Source organism: Neovison vison, chromosome 2 (genome assembly GCF_020171115.1).
Source record: "Neovison vison isolate M4711 chromosome 2, ASM_NN_V1, whole genome shotgun sequence".
NCBI lineage: Eukaryota > Metazoa > Chordata > Mammalia > Carnivora > Mustelidae > Neogale > Neogale vison.
In genome coordinates, this window is record NC_058092.1 from 30,507,236 (window position 1) to 30,527,978 (window position 20,743).

At 54.0% G+C, this 20,743-nt stretch overlaps 1 protein-coding gene across 1 annotated transcript in view; it reads left to right on the forward strand.

Annotated features, from left to right (window-relative positions):
* BMP8A (bone morphogenetic protein 8a) overlaps positions 1 to 18,771 on the forward strand; it is a 31,069-nt gene extending 12,298 nt beyond the window's left edge. The window contains exons 2-7 of the mRNA XM_044237888.1: positions 959 to 1,148; positions 1,560 to 1,708; positions 9,518 to 9,712; positions 10,494 to 10,573; positions 11,140 to 11,250; positions 18,622 to 18,771. Of these exons, the coding sequence (XP_044093823.1) occupies positions 959 to 1,148; positions 1,560 to 1,708; positions 9,518 to 9,712; positions 10,494 to 10,573; positions 11,140 to 11,250; positions 18,622 to 18,771 (875 nt within the window). The remainder of the gene's footprint in view (positions 1 to 958; positions 1,149 to 1,559; positions 1,709 to 9,517; positions 9,713 to 10,493; positions 10,574 to 11,139; positions 11,251 to 18,621) is intronic.
* The last annotated feature ends 1,972 nt before the right edge of the window (positions 18,772 to 20,743 follow it).

A 20,743-nucleotide genomic window follows, 5' to 3' on the forward strand; every position in this document is an offset into this window, starting at 1 on the left:
GACCACAGCTAGACTCAGGGCTAGTCCCCCACAGCCCTGACCTGTGGATGCCCCCACCCTGCATGCACACCTGTGCCTCCAAGGTCCCCTCTGCCTAGAACGGCTTCCCTACCACCTTCTGCACCCCACAGGACTCCGTCCCATCCTTCAGGGCCAGTTCAGGTGGCACCTCCCCTGGGAAGCCTGCTCAGATCCCACCCATCATGGGACCATCCAGCTTCCCCAGGACCTGACCAGGTGTCACCAGGCGCTGTCACTCCTACTTTGCTTCTTCTTGTTTCTTTCCGGGTCTCCCTCTGAACTCCTTCTTCCCTCACCTTGTCACCAAACAGGAACTGCCATCCTTTGTCTTTCACTGTGTTTGTGGCTGTTGTTTTCCCTGCCTGTGCTATCTATTCATCAGCCCTTGGCCTTTCTTCAGGCTGGACCCTTCCTCTGCAGTGTCCTCCCTTGACATGGGGGCACATCCACTCTCAGCCCTTGAGGCCCAGCTCCAGGGTCAGTTGCAAACACTCCCTCTCCCCCAGACTTCCGTGCACACACATCGGCAGATTCTGCACATCCCTGGCCTCAAAAATGCACTCAGCTCTGTCCCTGTCCACTCTGTGGCCTGTTTCTGCCTTGGGTCTGATGTCAGTCGTCCCAGAGGAGGGACGTGCCCTCAGGTCCCATCCTTGGGTCCCAGAGCCAGCAGGGGATGGGTGGGGCAGGCTGGGTTTAGGGCTAGGGGGTCAGAAGCAGAGAAGCAGAGGCAGCTCTTGCTGGCACCACGGTGTGCTGGGCCCTGTGCCGGACACCTCAGTGATTGACCCGCCATGCCCTCTCAGCACCAGGAGGCAGAGCTTGGGGTCTTGCAGAGGAGGGAGCCGTCCCCACCCAGGCTGCCCGGGGCCCCGTCTCCCCCAGCCCCAGCTCTGTGCAGAGCACAAGTGACCGACGGCCCCACTCTATCTCGCAGTGGAGCGTGACCGCACCCTGGGCTACCAGGAGCCCCACTGGAAGGAGTTCCGCTTCGACCTGACCCAGATCCCAGAGGGCGAGGCAGTCACAGCCGCCGAGTTCCGGATTTACAAGTTGGCCAGCGCCCACCTGCTCAACAGGACCCTGCACGTCAGCATGTTCCAGGTGGTCAGGGAGCAGTCCAACAGGTGCCTACCCTCACGCTGCCTCCTGATGAAGCCTGGCCGAGGAGGGGACACTTCCCAGAGGACAGAAGGGGAGCTCCCTGGGGAGTACACCCTCAGAGGCAGAAGGATATTTGGCCAAGGCCTCGTGTCACTGCGGGGAGAGGCCCAGCATAGGTCCTGCTTCACATCACTGCCATGCTGTCCCGGCTATGGGACGACCATGGGCAGGTCACTGAGCTCCCAAGCCTCGGTTTCCACAGCCCTGCTGGGCCCAGTAGCATTTTGTGCAGTACGTAAAGTGAGAGAAGGCACACGGGGCGCACACCCCGAGCCAGGTGGGATAGGTACCCCACACAGCGTCCCCCGGGTGGGCACTGGAAATGCAAAGGCAGCTGTGCCGGCTCTCAGTTAATTGTTTTTTCATGTCCACAGGGAGTCTGACTTGTTGTTTTTGGATCTTCAGACGCTCCGAGCTGGGGACGAGGGCTGGCTGGTGCTGGACGTGACAGCAGCCAGTGACCGCTGGTTGCTGAGCCGGAACAAGGACCTGGCGCTCCGACTCTATGTGGAAACGGACGACGGTAAGGCTCAGGGTTGGGCAGCAGACCTTCTCCGGGAGGCTCTTCAGTGCTGCTGGCACAGAGCCAGCTGCAACCCCCTCCTTTGGCCCTGGAGGCCTGGCCTCTCTCAGCCCAGCGACTGGGGTGATAATCCCCTAACCACTTTGGGTGCTCACTGGGATGCAGAAGCCACGGTACCCACAGCGGGAGCCCCCTACCACGCTGGTCTCCCTCCTCTCCTTTTGCAGAACCAACATTTCAGTCACTAAGAGAGAGTCCATGTTGTCCCTCCCCAAGAGCAGCCGTGTATGTGGGCGGTCCATACTGGGCAGGGCCGAAGGGAGGCAGTTACACCCTCAGACTCGGAGCAGAGAGGCCTGGGTTTGAATCCCAGCTCTTCAGCACTCTAAGCCGGTGAGCTTGGCAGGGTACTTACCTTCAGGGTCTCAGTGTCCTCCTCTGTAGAACAAGGGTTCACATCTTCATTCATTCCCCAGGCAGCTGGGGGAGAACCTCCTTCATCGCAGGCAGTGGAGTGGGGGAGGGAGAGGCAGAAAGTGGGCACAGGATGGTGGATCTGAGCTACAGCAAGGGGCCGCCATGGCTGGAGCTGGGCGGGCAGGGGCGAGGTGGGAGAGGAGACTGAGAGCTGCAGGGCACATCCTGAGTGTGGGTGAACCCGGGCCCCGTGTCAGGGTGGCTCCCTGTATTTCATAGCAATGGAGGATGACGGAATCTGAGTCAGGTTTTTAGAAAAGAGCCCTCTGAGACAGCCCTGGAGGAGGGCATCACTTACCCCGGTGCTTAGTGAATTAGGCTTCCCATAAGTACAGTGGGGACGGGGCGAGGGAAGTGAGTTCACAGAGGAGAAAGCTGATGGCACTAACTTAGCAGGTGACCAAGGCTCATAGGAATGTCCTGCACGTGCTGTGTCCCCTTGACGTGATGGAATGGGAAGGGCCCTTCATCTCGTTCATCCCAGAACTCCACCTGACCGTGGGAAAAACATCAGACAAACCCAAATTGAAGGACCTGCTACAGATGCCTGACGAGTGTTTCTCAAAACTGTCCAGGTCGTCAAACACAAAGAAAGTCTGAGAGATTGTAACAGCCCGGGGAGCCTAAGTAGTTGTAGGAACGGAATACCGTGTGGGATCCGGGACGGGACCCTGGAGGAGAGAAAGGACACTGGGGAAGACCAGTGAGGTCCGAATACATCGTGTTTAGTTTATCTTCAGACTTGGTGTTGGTCGTTTAGTTGTGACAAGTGCACAGTGCTAATGTCAATGTTGGCATTTCCCGGGGAAACGGGCCTGAGTAGCTGGGAACTATCTGTACTGTCCTTGCGGTTTTTCTGTAAATGTCAACTGTTGTAAAATAAAAACTTAGCATGTGTGTCCAACAAAGGCCCTGCCCCCTACGTCTGCAGGGACCGTAGTCTGGGGGGGACAAGAACAAAGTCAGAACAACAGGAGCCACGAGCTGCAGGGGAGAGTGGAGACGTGCTTGTTGGTTGGTAGCAGCAGAAATGGAGAAGAGGGGATACAGGAGGAATGATGGAAAACGTGGATCGAGCCAGTGGCCATTTTTAATAGAATCTTTATATTTTCCTGCCTGAATTAAAGTAGTGGATGGGCAGGCTTGAGGGAGCAAATCAGGAGGCCTTTCTTGGCAACGATGTTATTGAGAGCCCTGGTTGACGTCCAGATGGAGAGTCAGCTAGGACAGGTGAGAGCTGGGGCACAGGTGGGAAGTGCCCACATCTAAGTGGCTTGAGAGGCCTGGAGCCGGAGCAGGTTTCCTGGGCAGGGGTGTGGGTGGAGAAGTAAGGGGACGGTCCAGAACCCTGGGGCCTCCCACATGGAGAGGGCTGCCCAGAAGGGGTGATGTGGAGGATCTTTCCTTCCCATGGGGGTTCTGGGGTGTAGAAGGCGGCCTTCTGGCCAGCCTGAGGGCTCAGGGTCAGTCCCTAACAGACACCACCACGGGGCCTCTGCAGGCATGGCTCCCTCCCCATCAGGTACAGGGTCTTGGATTCAGGTCCCACGGGGTGGGAGGCACGATGCTTCCCAGGATGTCGGGGGTCACCTTGTCCCCGCGTCACCACCCCATGTGCCCTCCCTGTTCTCTGATGCGGCAGCTCTGGCAGTCAGTCAGTCCCCACCAGGTCTGGAGCCGGAGGCGGAGCACAGGTTGGCAGCCCTCCACCAGTTCTCCAGATTTTACACGGACCCTGTGCAGCTCGGGAAAGACCTCTCTGACAGCACCAAGCTCAGGGTCGTGGCTTTGGGCTCTGTAGGATTCCAGAGAACCTGATAAAGGCGCTGCTCAAGACACATGTCAAGGAAGTAGCGATGTGCGGGGTGGACAACTTTGGGCTGGGCGTTCTCTTGGAGACCAAGCTGGTCCCCTTTATCATCAGCTCTGATGCAGGGGAGAACTTGCTGTGCGAGCACCCAGTACCTGTCCCGCTGGGGCTGGGCTACCTTCCTAGGGCTCCCTGAGGGAGTGCATCTGCAACGGGGTGGGGGGGGGCTGGAGCCTTGTTCTACAGGCCCACAGCCTACAGGACCCTGGTGCAGGAGGGAGGCACCCCCATCAGGTACTAGCAGGAGGCCACATGGCCCTCAAGAGCCAGTGCGGAGAGGTGAGGGACTTTTCCAGGATCTCCGTCTTCCAGAGCTGCCATCTTGGCCAGTTTGCTTTGGTGAAAGGGTGGAAGGCCCACTGCAGAGGAAACGTTATCTTCAGAAGAAACGCCAGGAGTTCCAACGTGCCCACAAGCAAAGCTGCAGAAACCTCCATGGTGGGGGCAGACGAAGCTGCGGGTGTGGGCACGTCTGCCCCCGAAGATGTCCAGGTTCCTAACACTGATGCGACCGTCATCTGGAGGGAAATATGAGAAATTAATTGAGCATCTCACGGTGCAGACAGAGGAAGGTGAAAAAGCCAAGTTTGTGGGTGACCCCAGGGCTCGGATCATCACACGGGCAGCTCTTGAACACGAGGATGGCATGTGCGCCACCTGGGACGTAAGAATCCTGCTCCTGCCCAGGACCTACATCAACCCAGATGTAACTGCTTATCCTTGTCATGAAAATAGGATCCTGGGCTTGGGTCCATTTCTATTAAAAGAGGAGGCGGATGCAGATCTCATCACTGCGGTTGAGCAGACGGTCACCATTTCCCCCCAGGGGCTGTTTTTCCTCCCACGAAGACTCATCTGTAGTAATTCGAGGGGACACCTCCACCTCACCATACTGGGAGCCGTACAGGTTTCCTGTCTGGTGACAGGCTAACCGGGTCACCCCCGGTAAGAAGGGGAGCGGCCCGGAGGGAGCCATGGATTTGGTGTCCAGCACCAAGGCCAGAACGGTGGTCACCATGCAATGCCACACCAAGGACAAGGGACCCCACGTCTTGGAGAAATGCACTGGGCCGCTGACCAGGGCGCTGTGCGGACAAAGCCATCCCCAAGAAGGCTGCGTTCCACGTGCACGGGAAGAAAGGCCCCACGCGGATCGAACTCTGGGATGGCCTGATGGTGGACGACGTCAAAAAGAGCTCGGGCAGCCCTTTGCCCTGTCCCCAAACCTCAGACCCACACAGCAGGTGGCAGCCTGAGCTGGGAAGGAAGCCCCGGTCCCAGAGGGTAGTTTTCATTGGAAACCAGAGGAGGTCTGGTCACCTCTGTCCATGGCGCTGGCTGTCTGACCAGCTTTCCCACCGCCAGACAGACTATTCTGCCAAGAGGGATATGGCTTTAATTAAAAACCAAAGGAGAACGGAGCCCTTTATCTTGTTTGTTCTGTGCTTCCCAGAATGGTCTGGTACCATTGTCAGGCGCTTTGAACACCCTCCTCACTGTGCTGTTTACATGACATTATGTGCAGCTCGAATGAGCCCACGGGACAGTTTTCACAGAAGGGCCTCCCCTTGTGAATGAGTCAGGAAACGTGGAGGGATGGTGAGGAAGGCGTGACCACCCCCATACCCCCAAGGCCCCACTTTGCCAGCACCGTATGCCCCTTGACCTGGGGGATGCTGTCCGGGTGAGCTTGTCTTCCTGAGGCCCCTCTGACTTTTCCTCTGGGGCCTTCCGTCCTCTGGTTAAATTCTGTGTCCCTGCAGCCTCCCCTCTTCCTCCCTGCATATCCTCCTCCTCGTGGCTCGATAGATGTGTCTGGAAGGACAGCAAGGTTGTCTTGCTGGGCCAGAGGACTGGCAACACAGTGACAAGGTTCCCCTGTCGAACAGCCGTCCCCCCGTGTACTGTCGAAGGCTGCGGCTTGTGGTAGGAGGGGTTCTAGAAACCTAAGACGGATTTCTGGGTTTTCTCATCCTCAGGCATGGGATTCCTGTGTCGCCCAGGACACTCAGACCCTTTCTGCCTATTGTGGAGCCCTAGACCGGCCTTTTGTCACTACTCCCTTGTAACACAAGAGAGGCCGTGGGGTGTTTCCTCCTGAACATAACGGGTTCATACACATGCCCGTGCAGCCATGTGCAAGTCCAGATGTGTACGTGTGTGTGAGGTAAAAAAAAAAAAAAAACCTGACACAGAGTACAACGCACATTCTCAGCGTAGCTCTCAAGGGCACACAACCATCAGAGCAGGTGGGCGAGAACTGGAGATGCTAGCTGGTGAAGGAAGGCCTTTCAGGGAGGCCTCCTTGGAGCCTCACCCCGAAGGAAGGGCCAGTTCCTGGAATGGAGGGATGCGGACACCGCTCCCGAGGGGCAGCCTGGGGTGTGGGTTTAGTGGCCAGGGACCATGACGGGGTTGGGTGTGGAATGGGAGGGCAACAAGTGGATGGATAGTGGGGCACCTTTTGGGGCTTCTGCGGAGGGAACCTGATTGGCCCTGGGCATCAGTTTTCCAGCAGCAATGTGGACAGGCAGTGCTCCCCAGGAGCGGACAGTGAGATGTGTGAAGATGGTAGGAAGGAGGAGGAGGGTTGAGTTCCTCGTTCTCCCCTGATGAAGTAAGCAGGGGAACAAAAGCAGACTGGATCCATAGCTGGGATTCTCCGAGGGTTCAGACAGGCACCCCGGTTGTGCCTGGCACATGGTCACCTCCGTGACCACAGGCTGAAGTGGGGCCGGGTCTGTGGGAAAGAGCCAGATGGCGCCCAGAGCAGGAGGCCTGGGGAAGAGGCTGGAGTGATCTAGGCCTGGCACAGTTTGGGGGTGTGTGAATGAGGCCTTGAGCACCTGCCCTGGGACAGGATGGGGCTGGCGAGCTGGCAAGACCTCTGGGCGCTGATGGAGCAGACCAAGAAGTGGGGAGAGGCTGGAGGACTCATGGGTGCCCCTGGCCCAGAGAAGCAGCATATTCCATCAGGCCGAAGGGGAAAGGCCACAATGTGGCCCACGCTCTCAAGCATGGCTGCACACACTTGTCAAGTGCAAAGGGGCCTGCCAGCACCCTCACAAGGTCAGGTATAGAGGCGGGGACCCTGGGCCCCAGAGGCTCCCACCTCTGCCTTTCTAGAAGGCAGCCTTCCAGTGCCGGGCAGCCTAGGGCATCACCAGCTAGATAGCTCAGGCCTTCCCTGCAGCCCATTCTCTGCCACCGGGAAACCCCAAGAAGATCCGTGATCAGACGGGTGCGCAAGGAAAGTGAATAGTGAACGCAGCCTCAGACGAGATTGCCCTCCCTGGCTCCTCGGTGGCCAGTTCTCTCCAGGGAACAGGGACAGGACAGCAGCACCCGCAGGGGTGGAGTGCTGCCCAACCCAGGGTCATGGAGTTCCACTCCATGCGCCATGTTGACGATAGTCACCCTCCTGCTCCCATCCACTCTGGGCTCCTCGTGGCCTCTGGCATTGCCCCGTTGCTCACAGGCCATGTATGTGTCTTGTGGCTCCGTGTCCTTTTGGTTCTGCTGCTTCCTCGTGGCTGACTTGCTGTGACCCAAACTCTTCCGAATGGCTCCTCTCTGGGCTCCTTCCAGGGTCAGCTCCTGCTGCTGCTGACCTCCTGTCCAGCAGGATTGTTCCCAAGTGAGCCTCAAATGGGTCCAGGGCATCTGTGTGTGGCAGGTGATGTCATAGGTCAGAGTTCGGTCTCTGGATTGATTCGTTGTTCAGTCAACTTGGCCCAAGGACATGGGCCTACAGCACAGCTATTGAAGGGCTGACCTTTACCAGCCGAGCAGGACTGTGGGTGGGGCAGGCAGTGCCCTTGACCTGTGGTGTATCCTAGTGGCTCATAATAGACCCACTAATGGAGCAAACATAGGTATTTGTACATGTGGACGTCTGTATACTGTATGATAAATGCATGTGTTTCTATACATAACGTGTGTGTATGTCAGGGTGGTCACATCGAGGGGACAGGGACACGGAAGGGGAACAGTTGACTCTGCATGTTATAAAGCATAAAGCTGAGTTAGTAATCCTCTCCTGTTTAAGAAAATTCCACAGGAAGAGAAAATGAAGGGGTCTGTGGCACTCTCGTCTTCACAGTGGAAGCCAGGAAATAACTGACGTGTTTAAAGTGAAGCTAATATCTAAATATTATGGTGTATTTTCTCATAGGATTTTATACATTTGAAATGCTCATTGTGGAGACATTTAAACAGCAGTGAACATGTTTCTGTGAAAAAGTTGAAAAAAATATAGACATTCATGGTCACCATTTTGTAAAACTTTAATTGACATAAAAATATTCCAGAAATATGAAAACGCTGTGTTGTAGTGTGGAGAGATTTCAGAGGGATCTTTTTTTTTTCCCCCTCAAAGGTTACTTTACAGTTGCTATTGTATTACTTGGACAATTAAAAAATCAGAGGCAGGGAGCCTACTGGCTCAGTCAGTTGAGAAGCCTGCCTCACTCTTGGTTTTGGCCCAGGTCATGATCTCAAGGTCATGGGATCAAGCCCCGCCCAGGTCTCTATGCTCAGCTGAGAGTCAGCTTGAAATTCTTTTTCCCTTGTCCTCTGCCCCTCCCCAACCAAAATAAATAAATAAATCTTTTAAAAATTAAGAGGTCCTTTGGAAATACAAAGAGGTACAGGAAGTTAGTTTTATTGGTAGAGTCAGCATTTCCAGGGATCATGTCTGTGTTTCTTAAGGCATCCTCATCTTTAAGCAGCTTTGGAGCCAAATCCCATTTTCACGGGCATCCTTCTACCTAGCCAGAGGCCCCCGTATTTCCCTGCCCACAGTCTTTTCTTTTTTGACCCACAAACGTGGGGTTAACTCCTTAAGTGAATAAGATCTTGGGGTCTGGAATTAGACATGGGCTGAACCCCAGCTCTGGGACTTTGCCCTGATGTCGCTGCCCTGCTGCCCCCGGTGTCCTATTTGTGGGCATCGGGGACACTTAAGGCCCTGCTGTTGGAAGCAGCAGACAGAACAAGCCCTCGCTATGTCCTGGCAGCTGCTCCCATCTGCTGGGGCACAATCCATCGAGTCCTCCGAAAGTATGGGGTGGGCGGGAGAACTCGGGCCCTGGAGCTCTCAGACGGCGGTGGGAACTACGGTTCTGTGCCCCCCTGGTGGTGTGGCTCCAAAGTTTCTCCGTGAGACATGTGGTCCAGGTTACTGTGGAGACACACAAAGTCACAAGTGGGAGTCGCTCAAACCAGTTAAGGGCTTCACAGATGGCAGTGTTGACCACTGTCACAAATGACGACCCTGTGTTGGCAAGGCCCCCCTCCCCTGTCTCCCTCAGACCTTTTCTCTTGGGTCTCCAGATGAGGAAACTGAGGCCCTCCACTTCTATGCGCCAGAGCCTGTGTAGGCTCTAGTGGAAGGGTCCCCGCTGTCCCCCGTGCCCAGGCCTGCCTGCGAGTGACCGCCCTCTCTCCTGTCTCTATCCCAGGGCACAGCGTGGATCCTGGCCTGGCCGGTCTGCTGGGGCGACAGGCACCGCGCTCCAAGCAGCCTTTCCTGGTCACTTTTTTCAGGGCAAACCCCAGTCTCATCCGAGCCCCTCGGGCAGCCAGGCCCCTGAAGAGGAGGCTGCCGAAGAAAACCAACGAGCTGCCGCACACGAACAGACTCCCAGGGATTTTTGGTGAGGTCCAGGACGGGCCTTGGGCTGGGCCCCAGAACAGCTCCAAGGGACAAAACCCTCCAGGCCGCCTGTAGGTTCAAGCCCGTGCTCACCTTCTAGCACTTTCCGGACACCTCCTTTGCCTCATGTGCCCTCCCTGTCCCTGCCACCCAGAAGCGCCTTCTCAGACCTCCTCTGGCTCACCAGGGCTTTTTCCAGAAGTCTGTCAGCACCAGGTGCCCCTTCCTCCAGGCACTGGTGGCTCTCAGGTCTCCCCTGGGGACGCTGAGGACCCACAGTTGTTTATATGAAGGTCTCCCCACCGGACCGAGTCCCTCAGGATCGGGGTGGGCCTGCCCTGCCCTCCTGCCCTCCTTTCCTCCATGGGGAGTCAGCCTTTGGCCTCCATGGAGCCACTCAACCCGGTGGAACGGGTGTGGCAGGAGCGGTCGGGGGAGGTCAGGAGGTGTCTCTGCAGATGAGGAGCCGCCTGATGGCCCCGGGGCCCCCTGCCGTGTGCTTTGGCGCCTCGGGGGCCACAGGTTGGAAGTCAAAGGAGGCTGGGCTCAGTGCAGGGTTACTCTGTAGCTATCAGGAGCCACCTGAAGCCATGGAAGTTTCTTGAGCTGGGTCAGGGCACCAGCAGAGCTGCAGGATGAGCTTTATGACACCACATGCCTTAGTTCCTCTTCATTCATTTATTCAACAAATGTACCCAGTGGGGTGTCCCTGCCCTAGGAGCCCCCATTGGTAGCTGCGTGAGCAAGAACCCCAGAAAAGACCTGTGCTTCTGTCCCTGCAGACGATGTTCACGGCGCCCACGGCCGGCACGTTTGCCGGCGGCATGAGCTCTACGTCAGCTTCCAGGACCTCGGCTGGCTGGTAATTTCTGACTCTCCTTTTTCTTCTTAAATGACGGTCCCCACCCCAAAATCCTAAGTGTAGCTCCAGGAGGAGGTAGAATTATGGGTGATTTTCATTTTCTCATGCATTAGGCTCTTCTGTGTTTTCTGAAGGGAGAATATCTCACTTTTATTGTGAGAAGTGCTTTTTGGTAAAAACCATGAAAAGAGGGATAGTTTGAATCCTCAGCCCTAACAGGTCAGATCCGCAACAGGGAAACAGAGGCCATGGTGGGCAGTGTGCCTGCGCACCTGCTGGGACTGCAGCTCTAGGAGGCGTGGGCAGAAGGGGCAGGTGGGGAGGACAAGGCCTGGGCTGACTGCACATGAGGGGGACAGAGCTGTGCCCAGCCCCACCTGCCCAGTCTCCTGGTGGTGCCCAGCCTCTTGGGGGAGCCTGTCTGAAGGGACCCTGGGGTTGGCTGACTGGCCTGGGGCTGAGGGCTGGGTGCGGGGCAGCCCCGAGCCGTCCTGTGCCGGGTGCTAGATTCAGGAGCTCAGGAGGGGGCATCTGGATGGGACTCACCTTCTCCCCTTACACCCCAGGACTGGGTCATTGCTCCCCAAGGCTACTCGGCCTATTACTGTGAGGGGGAGTGCTCGTTCCCACTGGATTCGTGCATGAACGCCACCAACCACGCCATCCTGCAGTCCCTGGTCAGTACTGCGTCTGTCTGGTCTGTCTCCGGGGGACGGGGGTTGGCACGGCCCAGTGAATGGAAGCCCCTGCCAGGGGCTCGGGGGGCTGTCTCTGCCCAGAACCTTCCCTGCACACATGAGCAGGGATGGCCCGTGCCTGGAGGGAAATGGGTGCCTGTATGGCCGTGTAGACGCCTATGCACTTCAACCTGCATATACCCGACTTACCCTGACTGCTGGTGCACACCAACCTCTGTGCACTGCACACACACGTGTGAGGACTCCACAGACAGTATGTGGGTACCCAGATTTACAAGACATGCTTGCTCATGGTCAGACACATGACACCTGCTAACAGTCATGCATCCCTCCTGGGGCCCATGTGCTCCGGACACACACATCACCGTGTGCACATGGGTGACACGCACGTGCGCTCGGCCGCCTGCTGCGTGCGTGTGCAGGGAGGGGTACGGGTGTGCCTCGCTGAGCTGCTGGGCTCTGGCCTCCCCTGTTCACCTCCCTGCCGGCGCTTTTTCCCTTTGTGCTTTCCACGGACGGTATGGCTTTGGGTACTGTGGCCGGGGTATCTTCACAAGCTGAAAAACCTATTGAAATGATTATATGGTTTTGTCCCTTTCTCTTATTGATGTATCAGATTGACTGCTTTGTGAATATTGAACAACCGTCACATCCAGGGAGTAGATTCCACTCAATCATCGTGAATGATTTTTTTAATGTATTGTTGGACTTAGGGTGCTAATATTTTGTTGAAGATTTTGCATCTATGTTCATCAGCAATATTGGCCTATAGTTCTCTTTACCCGTGGTGTCTTTTTCTGGTTTTGGGATCAGGGTAATGTTGGCCTTGTAGAATGAATTTGGATGTTTTCCTTCCACTCTTCTTTTTGGGACAGTTTGAGAATAGGTGTAACCCCTTTCTAAATTTCTGGTAGAATTCACCAGTGAAGCCTTCTGGTCTTGGACTTTTGTTTCTTGGGTGTTTTAGGATTACTGATTCAATTTCATTGCTGTTCAACTTTTCTATTTCTTCCTGCTTCAGTTTTCATAGTTTATATGTTTCTAGGAATTTATTCATTTCTTATAGGTTGTCCAATTTGCTGGCATATAATTTTCATAATATCCTTTTATGATCTTTTACATTTCCGTGGTGTTATTACTCCTCTTTCACTTCGGATTTTGAGTCTGTCCCTCTTTTTTTTTTTTTGAGTCTGACTAAATGTTTACTAATTTTATTGATCTTTTCAAAGAACTAGTTCCTGGTTTCCTTGACCTGATCTATTGTTTTGTTTTATTAAGTATTCTCTGCACCCAAAATGAGGTTCAAACTCACAGACCCAAGATCAAGAGTCCCATGCTCCACCAACTATGCCAGCCAAGTGCCCTGTCTCTTTCTTTCAATTCTACTTTGTTTACTTCTGCTGTAGTCTTTATTATTTCTTTCCTTCTGCTGGTTTTGTTTATTCTTTCCTTAACTCCTTTAGGTGTAAGATTAGGTTATTTGAGATTTCTGTTTGTTTCTTGATAGGACTATATTGCTATAAACTTCCCTCTTAAGACAGATTTTGCTGCATCCCAAAGATCTGGGACAATTGTGCTTTCATTTTTCATTTGTTTCCATGTATTTATTAAATTTCCTCTTTGATTTGTTGGTTGACACATTCATTATTTGATAGCATGTTATTTAACTGCCATGTATGTGAGCTCCTTCCAGACTCTCTTGGGATGGATTTCTAGTTTCAGAGTGTTATGGTTAGAAGATACCTGGTAGGACTTTAATCTTTCGTAATTTGTTGAGACTACTTTTGTGGCCTAATGTTATTCTGCTCTGGAAAATGTTTCCTGTGGGGACGCCTGGGTGGTGCAGTTGGTTAAACGACTGCCTCCGGCTCAGGGCGTGATCCTGGAGTCCCGGGATCGAGTCCCACATCAGGCTCCCAGCTCCATGGGGAGTCTGCTTCGCTCTCTGACCTTCTCCTCGCTCATTCTCTCTCTCACTGTCTCTCTCTCTCAAATAAATAAAATAAAATCTTTAAAAAAAAAAGAAAATGTTTCCTGTGTACTTGTAAAGAATGTGTATGAATGCATTGTTCTGAATAGATGTTAAAACCATCTGGTCAAATGTGTCATTCAAAGACAGTTTTCTTATTGATTTTGTTCAGATGATCTATCCATTAATGTGACTGGGGTGTTAAAGTCCCTGATATTACTGTATTATCATCAGTTACTTCATGTTTGTTATTTATTGCTTTATGTTTTCAAGTGCTCCCATGGTGGGTGTATAAATATTTATAATTGTTATATCTTCCTTTTTAAAGATTTTATTTATTAGAGAGGGGGCATGAGTGGAGAAGGGGGCAGAGGGAGGAGATTCCCCACTGAGCAGGGAGCCCAATGCGGAGCTCAATCCCAGATCCCTGGGATCATGACCTGAGCCCAAGGTAGAGGCTTAACTGACCAAGCCACCCAGGTGCCCCCCCCACTTTTTAAATAATTGTTTTATCTTCTTGTTGGATTGTTCCATTTATGATTATATAGTGTCATTCTTTATCTCTTGTTACAGCCTTTATTTTTTTATTTTTTAAAGATTTTATTTATTTGACAGACAGAGATCACAAGTAGGCAGAGAGAGAGGAAGGGAAGCAGGATCCCCACTGAGCAGAGAGCCTGATGTGGGCCTCCATTCCAGGACCCTGGGATCACGACCCGAGCCAAAGGCAGAGGCCTTAGCCCACTGAGCCACCCAGGCACCCCACAGCCTTTATTTTAAAGTCTATTTTGACGCATATGAGCATCGGTGTCCTGGTTTTATTTTCGTGTCTGTTTGCATAACTGCTTCTCCATCCCTTTACTTTCAGTCTGTGTCTTTAGACAGCAGGTGTCTTTAGACCTGAAATGAGTCTCTTATGTAGGCAGCATATGGATGGGTTTGGTTTGGTTTTGCATCAATTCCATCACCCAGTCTTTTGATTGGAGCACTTAGTCCAATTACATTCAAAGTAATTACTGATGGGAATGTATGTATTACCATTTTGTTACTTCTGTTTCAGTTGTTTTTGTAGTTTTCTGCTCCTTTCTTCCTTTGTTCTCTTATGACTAGTTGGCTTTTTTTAGTGACATATTTGGATACCTTTTCCTTTAATTTTTGCACATCTGTTACTGGGTTTTGATTTGCAGTTATCATTAGGTTTGTACATAACATCTTCTGCATAGAGCAGTCTATATTAAATTGATGGTTGTTTAAGATGAGCCCATTCTTTACAACCCCCCACCCTTTTCATTTAGGTGTATGTTGTTCTGCTTTACATCCTTTTATTTTCTGAGTCCCTTGACTGATTTTTATAAACATACTTATTTTTACTGCTTTTGTGCGGCTTTTCTTAATTTTAGAGTCTTTTCTGTCCACTCAAAAAGTCTTAACACTTCTTATAGGGCTGGCTTAGTGCTCATGAATTCCTTTAACTTTTGTTTTCTGGGAAGCTCTTTATCTGTCCTTCTATTTGGAATGATAGCTTTCCTGGATAGAATATTATTCCTGGCTGCAGATTTTTCCTTTCAACACTTCGAAGAGATCATGGCACTCCTTTCTGGCTTGCGATGTTTCTGCTGAAAACTCAGCTGATAACCTTATGGGGTTTCCCTTGTATGTGACTGTTTTTTTTCCTCTCTTTCTCTCTCTCATTGCCTTTTTTTTTTTTTTTAAGATTTCATTTATTTATTTGACAGAAAGAGAGATCACAGGTAGGCAGAGAGGCAGACAGAAAGAGGGGGGGAAGCAGGCTCCCTGCTGAGCAGAGAGCCCGATATGGGACTCGATCCCAGGACCCTGAGATCGTGACCTGAGCTGAAGGCAGAGTTTTAACCCCTGAGCCACCCAGGCGCCCTCTCTCTCATTGCTTTAAAATCTCTTTATCACTGCTTTTTGCCATTTTAATTACTATGTGTCTTGGTGTAGCCCTCCTTGGGTTGATTTTGTTTGGGGATTCTCAGTACCTCCTGAATCTGGATTTCTGTTTCTTCCTTCCACTTCTTTAGCTGTTATTTCCTCAAATAAATATTCTGCATCCTTTTCTCTGCTTATTCTGGGATCCCTATAATACAGATGTTATATGCTTGATGGTGTTGCCGAGTTCTCAAAGTCTACTCTCATTTTGTGTATTTGTCCCCTCACCTGGTGAACATGGTTACTTTCCATTACCCTGTGCTCCAGGTCCCCGAATCATTCTCTGAGCCCTCTGGCCTACTATTTATTCTATCTGGTGTGTGTGTTTTAAAAGTCATTTGTTGTGTCCCTCATCTCTAATTGGTCCTCTTTTATCTCTTTGTTAGGAGTCTCACTGATATTCTCTATTCTTTGCAAGTATGGGATCATTTTGATCACTATTTTAAATTCTCTATCAGGTATATCATTTACCTGTTTTCCTTAGGTCTCTTGCTTTGGTTTTGTCCTGTTCTTCCATTTGGAACATGTTTATCTCCTTATTTTGTCTAACTCTCTGTGTCCGTTTCTCTGTGTTAGGAAGGTCAGCTACGTCTCCTACTCTTACAAGTAGCGGCCTTCTGAAAAAGAGGTCCCGTAGTGTCCTACAACATTGTCCCCTGTTCACTGGAACCTGATGCCTCACAGAGTGTCTCCTATATGTGTTGCATACAGCCTGTGGTTGTGGCTGAGCTGCTTTTTCTTTCAGTCCGATTGTCCGTGATGGCTCTCTCTGCCTGTTGTGGGTAGTGTTTGGTCCCCGTGGCAGTGGAGGGCCAGTCTGGGGCCACGGCAGCCTTGAGTGGAGTCACACCAGGCATTTGTGAAACGCAGCAGCACCAAACCACAGGGTGTTTTCCTGTGTCATCCCCTGAGCAGCTTTTGTTGGTGTGTGGGGCCTATAATAAGACCCGCTGTCTGTCCCCAGTCACCTGCTGGGGCGCAGCCTGACTGGTGCGTGTAGTCATCTTTGCCTGGGGCAGGAGTCTCGTTGGGGGTCCCGTGGGGCTGTGTGCACACCACTGTGCTTAAGGTACAACCTTGACTGGGCTCCAGCCAAGACTCTACTGGAGGGGGTGGGTTTGCCACACTCATGGGAGGTAGGCTACACAGTGTTTGCTGGGGGGTGGGGGGTGCTGTGCTGGTGCTCTGCAGGAGGGCACTGGCCTCTGCAGGAAGCGAGGCCAGCCAAAGCTCACGGGGGCTGGTGGGAGCAAGGTTTGTGCGACCACCCTCTCTCTGCAGGAGGGGACCCGCGGTGCTGGAACTGAGGTGGGCATGGCTGCAGGAGGGGGGTGGCAATGTAGGTGGGGGTATTGTGGGTTCCCCACAGGCTGTGTATTTATGCTGGGGGACGGGAGGGAAATGGTGCCTGTCCACTCCTTTGTTCCTAAAGGAATCCCCCAACATCTCTGTGCCTGGGATCACACTCAGGGGTAAACAGCTCTCCCTCCCCTATGGCCCAAGGTTTCTTCCAGCTGCTGCTTCTGTGTTGGATCTCTGTCCCACTGCCTCCATAGGTGGGGACTCCGTTTCCTCCAGCCTTCCCAGAACCAGGCTGCTGAATTTTCAAATTCCAGGATTCAAGTCTGCTGGTTGTAAGAACTCATGAAATTCAACTCCTCTGGTTTCCAAAGCCCAATGTTATAGGGATTTGCCTTCCCCACGCAGCTCCTTATTAGTGTTTCTGTCCCCTATCTCAGACAGCTGCCAGGCCTGGGGAGCTTCCTGCCGTGCTTCTGCCCTTCCTGCTCTCTTCCATGTGGCGTCTTCTCTGCCTCTGGTTTTGGAGTTTATTCTGGTCCTTTGGTCATTTTCTGCCTTACTTACAGGGATAGGTCATCTAGCTGTATGTGCAGGATGGAGTGAGCTCAGGGTCCTCCCCCTCTGCCATCTTCTACCAACTCTGCCATTCCTAAGTGCTTTAAATGTTCTTGATTCTGGGGTTGAGATTTCTTTCTAGAATGTTTACCTAGAATCCCAGTTCCTGGTATCCCCGAGCCTATTTGTCTAGTAAGAGGTGGTTGAAGGTGAGGCCCCCAGGGGACAGAAACTGCGCCTCACTGACAGGGTCTTCGGCTCTGCGGCCCTGCATTCCTCACATCAAGTGGGATGGATGTGCTGTCCCCAGCCCCCAGAAGCCACCTTCCAGGAGGAGCTCAGGGGTGATGAGACCTGTGAGTCCCCAGGCTGTCCCTGATGCACGTGCTTCATGCTCCTCCTGACTCCTGGGCGCCTGCAGCTCCCAAGTCAGGATGGCTTGATAGGCTCGGGCTGCAGGGAGGTGTTGGGTGGCCAGGAAGGTGACGCTGGAAGTGGTCAGAGGCCAAGTCACAGGGCCTTGGAGTCCCACTTATGGTGCCAGGTGGGTGGACTTAATCCTACGTAAACTGAAAAGCTGGTGCAGGGGGTTAGCAATGAAGTCTCCCAAGCTGACTTCTCTAGAAGTGTTGCTCTGGCTGCAGTGTGCAGGTGGGCAGGATCAAGGGTGGGGCAGGCAGGGAGCGGCTCGGGGCCCCTGTGGTCCCCTGACAAGGGGTGGGGCAGGGCCGCTGTCCAGAGTAGGTTGGGGTGGGGGTGGGGGGTGAACCCTGGGGTCTGCGGGTGAACCCAGGGATAGGAGGTCTTGTCTGGGGACAGAGTTGCTGTTTGAGTGGAAGGACTGCTTTGTTGTGCTTTCCCGTGGGTCCTGTTTGTCTACTGGCATGTTCCCCATCTCCCTAGCCCATCCCACCACTGCTCAGGAGAACTGTTTTTAGGAGGCCTGAGGCCACTCCCTCGTCAGGCTCTTTGCTGGCAGTCAGGCTGTTAGGAGGGTCACAGGTCCCCACACCTGGTCCCTGTCCTGCCGCCAAGAGCCACGTGACTCAGCATCATGCGCGGCCTCCACGTCCCTGGTCTCCGTCTGCCCAGAATAGGAGCTGCCTTGGAGGTCATTGTCAGGGCTGGGAAGTGCTTTGAGGAGTAAGAGCGCCGGACACTCCGGGGGTGGACTGAGGATTCTGGGCTTTGTTTGGTTCTGGGAACATTCACTGGTCCACACTGCGGGGGGGGGAGACAGACGGCAAACAGCTAATGGGGACAAGAGATGATCAGACACATCATGAAAGCACAGAGAGAGGAGCAGAGGGGACCTCGGAGGGCTCCTGGGCACACCATGTGCTGGGGTGTCCTGTCTGAGGGGAGCGGGTGGGCCCTAAGGGCAGCAGGCCAGGGCAGGGGTGCAGGGGCACAGGGTGGGGCAGGTCCCCGCATGAGCACCTGCCTGCACTACAGGCAGAGGACGGAGCAGGGGAGGGTTAGTGGCCAGAGACTCTGGGGCCAGCGAGGGCGGGGGTGCCGGGGCAAGGCCGCCATGTTAACGCCTTTGCCTGCCCCCTTGCTCCGGCCAGGTGCACCTGATGAAGCCAGATGCAGTCCCCAAGGCGTGCTGCGCCCCCACCAAACTGAGCGCCACATCTGTGCTCTACTACGACAGCAGCAACAATGTCATCCTGCGGAAGCACCGCAATATGGTGGTCCGGGCCTGTGGCTGCCACTGAGGCCAGTGCCCGCCGCAGGGGGAACCCCCTGCCCAGGGCAGGCCCCTCTCCAGAGCCAGGAAACCTTCCAGGGCCATCACTGCTCAGGTGGAGTGGCAGGGAGGGCCCGCCACACTCCTGCCACAGTCTGCCAGGGTCTCCCCAGACCCCTCTGCCCCTTCCCCTGGGCTTTGTGGCAGATGGGCCGGCGCAGCTCTGACAGGCCTCAGTAGCCCCAGACACACAGACCGCACTGGGTTCTAGTTGGAAGTCCTGCCTTAGGACACATGCTGGGCCACCCCAGCCCAGACTGGCTGGCCCAGGCCCATCTGAGGGGCATCTGGAGCGTGAGGCCGGCTGGCTGGGCTCTGAGCAGGGAGGGGGTGTCTTCCCCTTTCCAGGCAGCACACTGGCATTTCCAGAGCACGCACTCGCCTTCAGGACCATGTATTACTGGGCTCCGAACTTGGCCCACTAGCAGTTAGCACATTAGAAACAGAACAAGCCGGACGGGCCTCGTACTTAGAAGCCAAGAGGGATGATTTATGGCGTGTCTTCCCCTCCTGTGGGGAAGAGGTGACCACCGCCTGCAGACATGGATAACCTTGGGGGCATCCAGTTCCCTCCAACTTTTCCATGTGAGGCTCTGCGCTAAGACAAAGTTAGCTCTCAAGAAATGATGACAGTGGCCGCAGTGGGAGGTCCATGGCGCTCAGGCCCCTGCTCCCCAGCTCCTCACCCACGGCCAACGTCAGTAAGCAGCCCGGGTGGATTTTTCAGTGACCTGGACTGGCCTCAGACCCCTCGGCACAGAACTCCAGACACCCAGCAGCTTGAGCTCGGGTCCCCCTTCTGCCACACTAAGGAGCAACCACTTCACCCACAGATGGTACCTGGGCCACCGCAGGCCGGGCCCAGGGCCAGGGTGGGAACTGTCTGGTAGAGTCCAGGGCTTAAGAACAGGCTGTTCACCAGTCTGCACCACCCTGTGCGCCTTCCTATTTCTCGAGACCTGTGAGCCAAAGAAAAGGCCCCTGTCCCAGGGGAGTGACAGGCAGTAATGAGGCTGGCCCGGGTGGGGAGGTTCCCGGAAACCGCTGTTCTCTTTGGAGCAGCCGCCCCAGGCAGCTGGGCTGTTTATTTGATTTCTGACTTGCTAAGCCTGTAATTTACCTGCTGGCACAGAGAGAGTCTAGCTGCCCAAACCCTAAAATACCGTGTCATCAAAAGCAGCTTGTGGGCCCGCCCCACCCCACAGACACAGCCCAGCCCAGGTGGAGCCCCCCATGTGCCCAAGGATGAGTCCTTCAGGAGTCGCTCTGCACCCCGAGGAGGGGCCTGGGCCAGCAGGTGTGGACGTTGGGGCCCTGCTGCAGGACAGCGGCCCCTCCACAGAGATGGGGAGGGGAGTCTGGAGTGAGTGCAGAGGGAGACCCTCCCTGTGTACACCGAGGCTGCACCCAGACTATCTGTGAGGTGGGCAGTTCCCTAGTAGCAGGGGGCTGTGACCTCAGGCTGGCAGGGACTGGAGCACAAAGTGGCTGGAGTGTCAGGACACCTGTATTCTGGTTCCAACTCGGCCACTGACCTGTTTGCTATCCGGACAAGGCCCCTTCCAGATTCAAGCTTCAGTTTCTCTTCTGTGACATGGGGACACAGGACTCCTTCCTCAGCCTGAAACCCGGACCCTCCCTTCTCTGCCACGGCCCAGATGTAGCTTGAGTCCAGCTGCCACAGGACATGAAACCTGCCATCTGGGGACCTTAGCTAATGGCTCTCTCCTCCCGACATCAAGGGCAGTGGAGGTTTGGAGACTTTGGACAAATGTCAGTATTTGGTCTCTCCAGCGCCTAGCACATAAACTGGCATGCTCTGGAAAGCTTGTAAAATGAATGCTTTAAAGGTGCAGACTGCCTTGGCCACTGGGTATGCTGAGCAGGCACATCAGTACCATGATCTGAGTACCTTTCTGTACAATCAGGCCAAAGTAGAC